Here is a 12,797-nt window from a genome sequence, read left to right as displayed (position 1 = left end):
ATAGCAGAAAATTTTGATGGATTCACCGTTTGTTCATGCAAACTTAAACGAAGAGTGAAAGCCCAGGCATTATAAATAAGGTACAACCACCATGTTCCAACCCTGCAGGAAACTATGTGAAGCGCCTGGTTATTAAGTACTGTGTTGGAGACCGAAAAAGCGCGAAAGTTTTATTCTATGAAATCCTTTAAACTACTCCGCAGAAAACTAGTATCATACGAGTGGCATGAGCTCAGTTGGTGGCACGTCTGAAATGCATGCCAAACACACCGTCATCAAACAGCACTCCTCGACATGGTTTTGCAGATATTAAGTAGCTTGTGTTTGAAAACATTAGTTTTCTGAGCTCTCTCGTCCATGGCTTCCAGATTGCCCCTCTTGCTGGGAATCTTACTGTATGCATTTGCAGTCACTGAATCGGCACCGCAAGTTGATATGATGGTAGCCATTACAGAGATGGAACAAGCTGGTTACTTCACGTTTGTGACGTTGCTCCAGATGTTGCAGGACAAGATTCCTACCAATGTTACCTTCTTCATGCCAAACGATCGAATGCTGGCAAGGGTCCCAGTGCCTGAGAATGCTATCTCTGAGTTTGTTTTGGGCCATGTGATTCCGATGCCACTGTTCTTCAATCACCTTGCACATTTTCCATCTGGTTCCATGATCCCCTCCTACTACGCAGGTCACATGCTCAAGGTAACCAACTACAATGGAATGGTTTATCTCAACAATGTTCAGGTTGTCCGCCCAAACATCTGCACTGCAGGATTTTCCATTAGATGCCATGGGATCAACGGAGTGTTGGTGGCGTCTGCGAAAAGCAGCAGGTCCCCCACGCTGCATCCACCAACAAAGAAATCCACGCCACCAACACAAACAGAAAGCCCGCCCATAGCATCACTGACCCCGCCTCCCCCAAGTCCATCATCTAACACACAGGATGGAGCTATTTCTCCCGCTAGTCGAATTCCTGCAGGGCCGAAATCCGCAGCCCCGACCCTGCCTGCTGGACCAGCACATGAGTTGGTTGTTTCTATACTGTGCGCAGTCATGGTTTTTGTAGTTTGTTAGAGGGCACTAGATCTGGTTGCCTCTACAGGTCACAGTGCGATTGTAAATGAATCCTGGATTTCCTAGACACTCGGAAATGTCCTATATGCCTACTTTAATAGACTGCCAGAGGTCAGATTGCGTATCCCCACAGCAATTGCTTGATGCTGGAAAATTTCGTGCAATTTGTAAAGCATGCAGGTTCATAGCTAAAGAAGTGTTTTAGCATCACCAAACTGAAACTTCTTATTTTCAGTTGTTGCACAAGCTACGAAAAGTCATAGCTAATTGTGTGCACTCATACCGGGCATTTATGTATGTGTGCATGTGCGTCATGTCCGTCTGCTACAATAACGTTTCCACTTGCGCAACTTGGAGACAGAAGAACTAATGACAACACCTTTTATGAGGAAACCAACAGGAAAATCATTAATTATGACATTAGTCATGAGCAAATTTGGTGCCCAAAGAACCATTTAACTGCTTCATATCTTCATATAATTATCTTATTTGAATGTTAACTCAGAACTGGCACAGGTGTGATATACAGAAGAACATCAAGACCAAAGCTTGTTAACAGCTCCCTTTCTAAAACTACAAAAGGAAAAACAAAAGGTGAAAGTCATTAGCTTGTCATTTGGGTCATTCAAGGCTCAGGAACGTGAAGCGAGAACATTCATAATTAGACCAGGAGAGGGGACAGCTGAACGGCCATGAAAACTTTAACATTCTACAACACGAATGAGATTACTTCTAGTTGGATTGGTTATAGTGCTGGAAAATTGCTTGGTCTGTCTTTGAAGCTACTACCGTGTGCATTGCAGCAGTCAAAGACCAGCATCTATGAATCAGCCAGTCCAGGTCGTCCATCTTCAGGTCCATCTGTGATTTCCCCTAGCTTGCTCTGTACCCAATTTGTACGCAACCACTACTCAGAGGGAGAGAGAGAGAGAGAGAGAGAGAGAGAGAGGAGAGAGAGAGAGAGAGAGAGAGAGAGAGAGAGAGAGAGAGAGAGAGAGAGAGAGAGAGAGAGGAAAGAGAGAGAAAAGAGAGAGAGCGAGAGAGAGAGAAAAGAGAGAGAGAGAGAGAGACAGGTTCTACCTTAAGAGAAGAATTTTCAGAAGAAAGCTGCTCAAGATCATTTCTGACACGATTCAGTTCTGACCTAAGGGCAGTGTTTTCCTCCTCAAGAATTTTCACACGCTGAGCCAATTCTTCACACTCAGCCTAAATAATCCCAACGGAACTTGTGAGGCAAGTGCATAAGATGTCTATTTGAAAAATTCGTGAGCAAGCTTTCATTTTCCTTTTTCTATATACCTGCTTTCGTAGTCTAGAGCGGCGAGCTGATTCCCTATTAGACTGCTTCCTTCTCTGCCTCTTAAGTTCCCTCTCATCCTGAGTACGCAAAGGCAGATGTTAAACTCTAGCACCATCGGAATGATTTTCTATAATTAACACTGTAATGAGCCTTGTGCATGTCAGTGTCATCAGAAGACAAAATTACACCATACCCTAAAAACGACCATTCTGTTCCTCAAGGCAAAGATAGTGTTGTAAGTCATGAATAGTAGATTTTGCTTAAAAATCATCACCATCGGTTACCGGAAAACAAAATTTCCCATATAACTAGAAGAAAGACTCGTGCAAAAGATCTTCTATTTTAAACTGGAATATTTTCATGAGAGCACATTTTAGAGGCAATTCTCAAAAACTGAAATTGAACCCGAAAAATGCAACAGTAAACCAACCTGTAGCCAGACTTCTGACTGGATGTTGTCACGAGTCCCAGCAAGACCAGAGGGAACAACTTGTCCAGTAACTGGAGTATTAGGGAGCTTTCCACGCATTGTTGATATAGGGGTTGGAGCTGCTCCAGCCCAATAATCCATCCCAATATTTAAATTTGTTGTAGGACCAGAGGGGTGACCAGGAACACTAGCTGGTGGGATTGTCATGACTGGCATAGTTTGATTAATAAGAGAATGTGAAGCAGCAGTTATTCCATTTTGTAGATTGGATCCAGTACCATTCTGAGATTCCTCAGCTGCCAATTTGAGAATCATGGTTTATTGCAGAGACAAGGGCCATAAATCAACTGGTGTGAACTACAAAACTATACCAACCTTCTCTCGAACCTTGCCGATCATAGGCCTGCTGCTGTGAACCCTGTTGGAAGATTATTCATTTATTCATGAGAAAAAAACTGCACAACCATATGATTCCATGTACAACTACAATGCACATACATAATGACAACTCAAATTGAAAAAGTAACAACTGAAAATGAAGTTAAAACAAGTTGCTAGGAGACAAGGAAAGCCAAAAACAATCAATTGAGATCGGTTAGGTGCTATAAGAACATCAGAAACAAAAAAAAAAATAGATGTAATTAATGAAAAGGATGCCTTTCAAAAGCCTAGAAGGAAGCAAATTTAGGGACATGCAGCTTTGCTAATGAGAATATCCTATACCAAATATAAAGCATGGAGAAATAAATGCTAAGGCCGAAGTATATAGATAGGCCTGAATGGTGCAAGGAACCATATGGAAAACAAATCCAAAGCCATGCAGATAACTTTTAGTACTAGATATCTACTGTCTGGTTTTCTACAGATTGACGGTTCTAAAGCAAAAAAAGTGATAGCATATTGGATACATACATTCTGGGAATTTGCATCACTTCCTTCACTAGAGCCCTCACTTCCACTCTCACCACTGCAGGTCCATATTTCATTTCATGAATGAGCTGAATAAGCATGAAAAAAATCCACAAACCAATATTTTAAAGAAAGAGCAAGCTCTAAAGATGAGAAAGTCCAATGCAAAAGAATTGCTACCTTTGAGAAAATACTCCATTAGGAGCTGCTGATTTTTTTTTCATATCATCACCCTTCCTGGTGAGCATGTTTAAGCTGCCTAGACTCCCTTTTGACTGCTTTAGAGAACTTCTTTCCTTGTCCTCTGATGACTTACCGTCAGTTTCATTTCCACTGGGTGCAGCACCCTTGAGAAATAGCAGTGTGTTAATCTCACATACACAAGTGTGTGTACACAAAAAGCAGGCATGCTTATAACGACAACTATCAACAATATCAATTTTTCCACCCTAACAAATTTCACGCCAACCAAAAAGGAAAGCCACATTACTCAAATTTTGAGAAACAGAGACCAGAGGGCATCAAATCAATCTCGCAAATTAGGCCATGTTTGATTTTGGCTTAGTCAGTTCTCAAGCCAAATGAATGCAACAATCTTCAATCCTCTCACTACCAGTTCGTTGCATTTGCACTGAGTTGTTTCCTTGTCATAACATAAAACACGGACAAAGAGAGAGAGAGCGAGAGAGACTCACAGAAGCATCAGCATTGCTAGTTGGGGAAAGCATGGCATAAGGACTAAACGGGTGGGACCCCTGATTCATAAGAAATGAAATAATTAAATAAATAAGCAAGAAATTGAAGTAAGATAGAAAAAAATTGCATTAAGACAGTGTGCTCAAGACTGAATATCATACTGGCGCAAGTGACGCATGGGCATACAGCCCACCGTGAGGGTACATAGCAACATATGGAGGTGGCGGGGTTCCATATGGAGGCATTAGGTGCTGCAGTATGAAATTTTAGAGGAATAATTAATATAGACTTACAAGTGATCTGTTACAAAAACTTCTTTGCAGAACCAGTCAACAGCCCACCAAGGCACACTTGCACTTAAAAATCAGACTACTGTACTGAAACAAGTTCGTCCAAAGTTCTCAGAACAAAATTCCCATAAGAGGCAGATAGTTATCACTTATCAAGATCAGCCGGACATCATTTAAAATAAACATGCAGAAATGCTTACTCAGCTTCTATAATGAACTTCAAGATTCTAACTTGTAATGGTATTACCTGAGGTCCCCACATGTATGGATGAGCCTGAGGGCTTGATGCCACAGATGAGTGGAAGAAACCAGGAGGAGGGATAGCAGCGGCACCAGAGCCATAATAAGCCTACCATTGCAACAATGCCAATCAGGTTCTTTCTTTCACCACCAAAATTTGAGTATGAGCAGGTAGACACAAGCAAAGGATGAATTTTAGCATAACCATGGCAGAAAAGGAAAAAATGTGATTAGCACCTGAAATGCAGTCCAATCTGGATATACTGCAGAACTACTGGTAGGAGGCTGTTCCTGCAAAAACAGAGAGAGATAGAGAGATAAAGAGCAAAATGATTTTCAATACTGAACTTCCTCACAAACAATAAAAATCTAGTTGTGACCCAAAGGAGTACCTGGGCTGCAGACGTCTTCGCGGTCTTTCCCGCTGTGTCCATCTCGCCATTACCCATGATCCAAAATGCAGCCTAAAGTAATATTTAAACCATCCTCCCTTCTACACAGAGAGCATCTTCTGCACTTCAGAAAGGCAAAAACCTGGTGAACCATGACCACGTAAGGTTAAGAGGTAGTTACATTCACATACGAGACCTTAAATTAGAAGGTAAGCAGGTGAACGCATCTCATACAAAACTCAAACTTAAGAGGCAACATAGTCAATTATATGGTACAGTGATTAAGAGAAACAAGTATCAGCACCTATGGTAGTAAATCAAGCTGTTATTGGGATAGAATCTCATAAATAAGAGAAGGAGCAAGCATCTTGAATCATGAGAAGTAGCCAAAACAAAAGCAAGGGTAAAGCAATCAGAGTTAACCAGTGCAAAGTTCTGTGGTTCCGAGAGAACCATTTAAATGAGTGTACATTTTTCAATCAGGACAACATTTGTGAAGATATTATATACACTTGCTGATCCATTAAATACCCAAAACATGATAGTGCATGGAATTTTGGATATATTAAAGATACCTTTGTCAAATGTACGTGTCTGATACGAAAATCATCTGTGGTTAAATCAAATGAGGGCCAAACAAAGTAGTGCAATGAAATACTCAAGACTGATGGATCCATGATGTTTCTTGACTGATAGAATAAATGATATGCAATGCATATTGAGCTTCCTTATTTGAATATCTTTTGTAGAATAGGACCAGATGAGATGGATTAATCTTATGATATATTAACATGGTTCTTTTGTAGAAATAAAATTTTAAGAAATATATATATATCGAAAGTGGTGGTATGTATCTGCCAGTAAATACGTGCTAGCAAGTGCCCTGCTGCCATGTTTACACAAAGTTGAAATGGTGTTTTCCTAATATTGTAAAAGCCAAGGATATCATCAATGATAATTAGTGGGATCTATGTCTGCAGTCAAGCCTGCAATAATTAGTAGGACCTAGGTTAACTGGTATCCCTCAATCTGGATTTTCATATTATTTTGGACTTTTTAGGCAATCAGAGAATGTTGTGATTAAATTCTGAAGAAACAGGAGCAAAATTTACTTGATGGACTCATAACCGGGAAACAAACGAACAGCAGTTCAGCACAAATGAAGAAACAGAAACCTATATGTTGGTGATCCAGTTTAATGACCTAGCACAGTTGATGTCACAACCACTCTTATGCAGTTCTGCTACTCCAGAAAGGAGTGTAAATTTTCATTTTGAAAGGCATAATATTTTCAGTTAGTTCTGTAGATGTTAAGACTGGTGGAATAAGACAATGCCCATAAAGAAACAAGACAACTTTTATTATACTTGACAAAATAGAGGACACAAAGGCCATACATGAGATCCAGAAAAACCCTCCAACCACTAAAGAGTAAAGACAAGGACCAGAACATCCCTCTACCCAGTTGTAGGAAGCCTGTAAAAGCATACAAGGCCAATTAACTGTCATCATAAATGAGGCTGTGGATAGCAAGATCGAGTTCATCTACTCACACAGAAATGCTATTGACATCAGAGTCTACTGGGACCTGTATGTATCCCAAACTTGAGCATTTCGCAATAAGTTTCAGTAGGTAGCACAAGTTAGAATAAGGCATTATCAAATTTTAAGGGAAGAACATTTTTCATCTTCCTGAAAACTGAAATCCAGTAGTTTGGCTTTTTTCTGCCAGCTTTTTCATTCTTGATACTTTTTACTTGACATTAAAATGACAAGACAACACCAGAAGTGATACTTCACATACAATGGGATAAATTCTCCTGGTAGAAAAAAATTGGCGCTCTAACATGAATTTGGCGCTCTAACATGAAATTAATCTACAAATGTAAAGGCTGCCAACTAGAGAGCACAAAACTATGGATTTGTCATGTTGTAGCCAAGTGTATGGCACCACAAGCAACAAACTGTGCAATTACTATTACATGATAACTTCTTTGTAAATAAAGTTATCTGATTTTCAATTAGAGACTCCGGCAAGTCTTATATATCAAACAACAGCGATCAGAAAAGTTTAACAGTACCACAGGTCCAAGTACAAAGGGAACAAGTAAGCTTCCTCTCCCAACAGAGTTGAAACTACGGGAGTACAACCAGTTAGGTTGCACAAGTGGCAAGTAACAACATTCGAACCACTAGGCCTTACAATCTGTTATATTTGGGCACATAAACATTAAAAACTTGAAAGAAATTCATAGAAAAAAAATAAAGATTTAGACCATCAGCCCTAAATGGAACTCACGTCAGAATTTTTTTTTCTTTTTTCAAGCAAATATAAATTCATGATCCTACCACGTAAGAAGTATATTTAACAGGCAATAGTAACAGCGATGAAAAGAAACGATAAGGGCCTAACTATTGCTCTGATGCTCAGAAAAGCATTTTCCTCTATAATAAAATATAAAAATTAAAAGCTACAATTGACAAACTGCAATTTCCTTGAATTAAGGTTCAAGCTTATCGCTCGCTCCATGCAAAGGCCCCAACATGCGACATAGTTTCAGAATCAAAGAACCGACAGAAATCTTTACTTTATTTTTGTCATTCAGCATATCAACTAAGACTGGACCACCATTAAGTACGTATTCCAACTTCAAATAAATGGCCATGATATAACTGTCACTAACAAAGTTTTTGCAGCCAAGTTTCTCAAAGAAACTACATGAAAATTGGCAAAAAATGTGTTTCATTTAAAGTGAATTAAGTAGGCAAGCGAGTAGCCGGGAGAAAGAGAGGGTAAGGGGACACAAAGTACTTGTAAACTAAATGTGCATTTTGTACTTCATATCCCTTCCAAAAAAGCTAGATGAACCGAAGAATTAGTTAGAACATGCAAAGCCTACAATACAATCTTAATAATTTGAATGAAAGAACAAAAGAAAGCAGAAAGCAATAGTCAATCAAATTCAAAACCAATCAGAAGGTGGTCCTCATCTTCATGCATTCAACCATCATAAACAGAGGGAATTTTCCCGAAATCAATAACCTGTAAGCAAATAAGCTAAAGGGGACAAGATGCCACTCACATTCAGTGCGTAGGGCCGCCGGAACCAGAGAGCAATCGCCGCAAGACCCAGCGATCCCGATCAATACCTCAAATGGGCACCACTAAATCCTCAACAGATCAGAGTAGTTACTCTTATTTTCCTTCCTTAGTTCGAAAAGCGCCCACATACGAATCCCCTCGCCCTGCCCTTGTTGGCAGTTTGGTTTCACCAGACTCCCGTCACATCAAACGCAGGGGAAGAGAAATGATTCCGCCATGTTTCCTTTTCTCTCTCCCAAACCATAAACTAGACCATAGATCCTTCTTCTTCTTCTTGTTCTTCTCCTCCTCCCCCTCCTTTCTCTCGAGATCCTTCTCCTAATCTTCTTCCTCCTTTTCCTTCACCCCTTCCCTTGCTCTTGCAGGAAGTGCACCAGCATCTTACCGCATGAGGCGTTAATAGAGATCTGGTGCACAGACAGGAGGGTGGTCGGGAAGCTAACCATGCGGATGGGTCTGATCGGCCCCAAATCTGGCCGACCACGGTTGGGTCTTGGACCCCTTTGACGAAGTTCGCTTGCTCACACGTTTGTACTTCCCACGCGATATGGGTGTCACACGTGCCTTTTTCCTGCACCAGATCAGTCGGCTTAGCCTGCGATAACATTCGATCATCAACTAAAAACGGGGAATGTGAGGGAACGGATGCAAGAAAACCAATAACCTAACAGAAAATTCTTAAAGAAAATGTATATGATCACATCTGAGTCGAAACTCCATTTGCAAATGGAGCCGTGCATAGATGAGCGAATCTAAAAAAATAAGAGATACCAAAAAGGTTTTTCTTTGTGTTGATAAATCAATCTTAGAGAGAATGTGCAAAGCAAATGTTCGCGTATAATTGTAATGAAGGAAAACAAATATCCATATAAAAAAAAAAGCGCGTTTAAGTCTTGATTTCTTTCGTTTAACCACTTGCTTTCTATGTAATTTAGCCAATTAATGAAAGAAAACAACACTAAACCATGTTTTGGTTTTTTTATTAGAAGTTAACCATGGCTTTGTAGACTTAAAAAACTGAAAAAGATCACCATTAATCAGATTCAAGCAGAATGTGAAGCCGGAAACGACGCAGAAGCAGGGAATCAACTTTAGCAGAAAAGGAAAAACAAGTTTCCTTTACAAATGTGTTCGCAAGCACACCGCAAAGTGGGACCTCATCAAGTTTCTACAAAAAAAGGGTTCGACCATGCCACTTTTTGTGCTGTGCTTTGAAAAGTTGTTATAGCTAAAGGGAATTGACGCCCACTAGAGAAAAGTTGGCCTTGCATTTTATTTACTAACAGTACCTTTAGTAGAAATGAGGTTTTGCACCTTACCACCTGCAATACAATTTGAAACAATTCTTTCGAGTTTTCCTTGCGTAAGATTCTTGATTTATTTTGCCTTTCTCAAATTTTTGTATCACTCGATATAATCGATCAAAATGCACGAAAAGATAAATCGAAAGCCGCAGTAGTGAATCTAAACAAGGAAAAGTTTAAGGGTGTTTGGATGATAACCTAAAACCAGGTTTTGGAGGCTTTTCTCCTCCAACACTCTATCAAAACAAAGTTTTGTTGGAACCCATTTTGGATGAAATATAGTTTTCAAAAAGTTGCTGAAAAACCTGATTCCCCATAGTTTTTTCAGGCAAAACTGATTTTTGTTCTCTTCCCCAAGTTTGTGTCCTCTCATTCAAACATCAAAACACTTTTGAAAATCAGAGTTTTAAGTTTTCACAAAACTTGGTTTTTTGAAAAACCAAGTTTTAAGTGTGATCCAAACGCACCCTTAGTATTCTCATTTTTCAGTACTTTTAAAGAAATCACCAACAGGGTTGAAATGCAACAGATGAGGTGAGAGTTGGTAGGCGGACAATCTCCGTTGAGATCATCAATTTTCTATGTTGTAAAAGAGGAGGAACTCATGCAACCCAAAGCACTAAAGCAGACTTGATACCCTACAAATGACCACAAAGGTGGGTAAGCCTGGGAATCGGGGTCGGCTTGACACCCAAACTCGGGCCCGGCCTGACTAAATTAAAAAATATATATATTGTTAATATAAAATAATATATATATAATTAATGATAATAAAATATTATAATTATTTATAAAAATCATAAAATATATATTAACAAATATCAGGTCCACCCTGGCTGGATCGATTAAGCATGGGCGGGTCCGGTGCCCTTTTTTCCGAGCCCGAGTCCAAATCAAGTCGGGCCGGGTACCAGATACCCGTTGGGTACTCAACCCGATGCCCGGCCTTAAAGGTGGGGCCTTCGGCCCTGTTATTAGGCGATAAGATAAAATATTCTTCATGTTCACCAAATATTGTTCATGTTCACCCAACAATGCTTCTAAAAGAAGTTCAAAACCCTTTTGAATCCACGAGTTAGATTAGTAATTGATCACAAGCTGCCATGGCCACACACTCTCAACACATGAGTCATTAACTGTGTAGAACCTACTTCACCTAGAGCAGTAAGAGGCTCATCTGTAAAGCGACAATGAGGTTTGAGCCTATGCCCTGATATCTACTGGCTTGAACCTTCTTTACTGTCACATCTATCTTGGCCTGGAGCTTGAACAAATCTGGGAGACCTCCCAAAGCTTTTCTTATAAAGGCAATAGGTTTCCTTTCTCCTATCAATTTTAGTTCCAGATTTTATGTTTTGCCAAGGACAATCCACCAGTTTTCACGTCTTTGGTGATACAAAATTTCTGCCGCATAAGCTTTTGACTGATAAAAATTTGTTGGCGTCATCATGCGCCCTTAAAGATACTAGACTTTTGAGGGTTGGTCCACATACATGTTTCAATGTATATTATGGAGAAGAACCAGATAATTTTTTATTAGAAAAATATGGACATACTAGCATGTCTATAAATAGACTAGTTCAAAGCATGTGTTAGTTGAACAAAGAGAGCTGCATTCAATGGTAGAATGGTTCAAAAATCTGCAAGATTTTGGACCATTTGATTTTTTCAAGAAAATGTGTAGGGAGTGGAGAAACGAAGATATATATATATATATATATATATATATATATATATATATATATATATATATATATATATATATATATATATATATATATATATAGAGAGAGAGAGAGAGAGAGAGAGAGAGAGAGTTCCAAAGAAAGGGCAGTTAAAGTAAGAAAGAGCAAAGCGTGAGCCAAGAAGGTCCTTTGCCCATTGCAAGGTGAGTGGCTCTGGCTCACTGCGCCCTTTCTTTCTTTCTCTGTCACTTCCTTCATAGGCTATGCTACTGCCTTTGCTTTTTGCTCTTACCTACTCACATTGTCTGGTCCATGACCCATACTATATATATATATATATATATATATATATATATATATATATATATATCACATACAATTTTGTTAGAAAGGAAGAAATTAAGTTGGTCTCCATTGTTTGAGATAGGAACACAGTGTCCCCTGCTGCCAAACAGCCCTTTCAAGCGTTTGTCTAACCCCAAATTTCTACACTGAAACAAGTTGTTTTACGAAATATGTTTTGCTTTTTAAGATAGCAAATAATTCATGATCTGCTGGCCCTTGGTGTTAATGCAAAAACCAAAAAAAAAAGAAAAAAAAACAGAAAGTGAAACCGGATGTCAGCAATGTCACATTGTTCGCCACATTGAAAATTCATAAAGTGTCTTGGCAAACTAGTGGCGTCCATGTAAGGAACCATGCAATGTTCTCTGTGCTTTGTATATTATGGCTGCATTTCACTTACAAAACCCAAGCTTCTCTAGTCAATTTGTTCTCAGTGATGCATTCAAACAGTAGTCAATTGCTAAAAAAATAGTTTTAAATTGAGTGGTATTACTTAACTTGGTTCAAACTATTGAATAAGAGAGAAGGTTATGACCCATCACCCAAAAAGAGCTAAAGCCTCCTTCTTCCTTATGTGATGACTTGAAACTTTTTTTTTTTCACCTGCTTAGGTTGAACTTTAATAACTTTAATGCTTGAACAAATTTGTCCGGACGAAGAAGCAACAACACCCCATGTTAAAGCTTTCCTGAATTTTTGAGTCTCAGTTTCACTTCTATACTGGAATACCATGTATTCAAACTTGGCGTTACAGTAAAAAACTGCATCAATGCCAGGTAAAGAGAGTGTAACTTTTCATCTGGGTATTAAGCAGTCTTCCCCATATAGCACAAACATAATCCCCTCTGCTTTATGTAATTTACATTGGTAAAACCTAAAACACTCAAATCTGAGATTTTGTTTTTCTTGCTCCTTCAAAAGTTTTGAACATGTTCTAAAATTTTTATTTGTTGGTTCTTATATATTATTTAAATTCGAGTCTGGACATTAGATTCGCATGCTCTTCTGATTCATATTAGATCCAGGTCC

The 12,797-nt window shown here is 39.1% G+C and overlaps 2 protein-coding genes across 4 annotated transcripts; one reads left to right on the top strand and one right to left on the bottom strand.

Annotated features, from left to right (window-relative positions):
- The first annotated feature begins 163 nt into the window (after window positions 1–163).
- On the top strand, window positions 164–1,281 carry LOC116265393 (FAS1 domain-containing protein SELMODRAFT_448915-like). The gene has a single exon (XM_031645972.2). It carries the CDS (start codon window positions 358–360, stop codon window positions 1,072–1,074), a length of 717 nt encoding a protein of 238 aa, XP_031501832.1. The 5' UTR covers window positions 164–357; the 3' UTR covers window positions 1,075–1,281.
- Window positions 1,282–1,522: 241 nt separating this feature from the next.
- Window positions 1,523–9,174, bottom strand: LOC116266397 (bZIP transcription factor 1-B). Of its 3 annotated transcripts, none has more exons than XM_031647604.2 (13): window positions 8,415–9,174; window positions 5,332–5,455; window positions 5,177–5,230; window positions 4,947–5,048; window positions 4,571–4,660; window positions 4,409–4,468; window positions 3,894–4,060; window positions 3,717–3,771; window positions 3,180–3,222; window positions 2,805–3,100; window positions 2,374–2,451; window positions 2,155–2,280; window positions 1,523–1,957 (listed from the first exon to the last, which is right to left on the bottom strand). In XM_031647604.2, exons 2-13 carry the CDS (start codon window positions 5,386–5,388, stop codon window positions 1,895–1,897), a joined length of 1,191 nt encoding a protein of 396 aa, XP_031503464.1. In that variant the 5' UTR covers window positions 5,389–5,455; window positions 8,415–9,174; the 3' UTR covers window positions 1,523–1,894. The 3 variants fall into 3 exon arrangements, with proteins under 3 accessions (XP_031503464.1, XP_031503463.1, XP_031503461.1); XM_031647603.2 differs by having other exon boundaries at window positions 5,332–5,450; XM_031647601.2 differs by having other exon boundaries at window positions 5,332–5,473; window positions 8,415–9,171.
- Between the last annotated feature and the right edge of the window lie 3,623 nt (window positions 9,175–12,797).

The sequence above is a fragment of the Nymphaea colorata genome, chromosome 12 (genome assembly GCF_008831285.2).
Source record: "Nymphaea colorata isolate Beijing-Zhang1983 chromosome 12, ASM883128v2, whole genome shotgun sequence".
NCBI classification, from domain to species: domain Eukaryota; kingdom Viridiplantae; phylum Streptophyta; class Magnoliopsida; order Nymphaeales; family Nymphaeaceae; genus Nymphaea; species Nymphaea colorata.
Note: the sequence above shows the minus strand (reverse complement) of the source record. Positions and strands in the feature narration are given on the sequence as shown.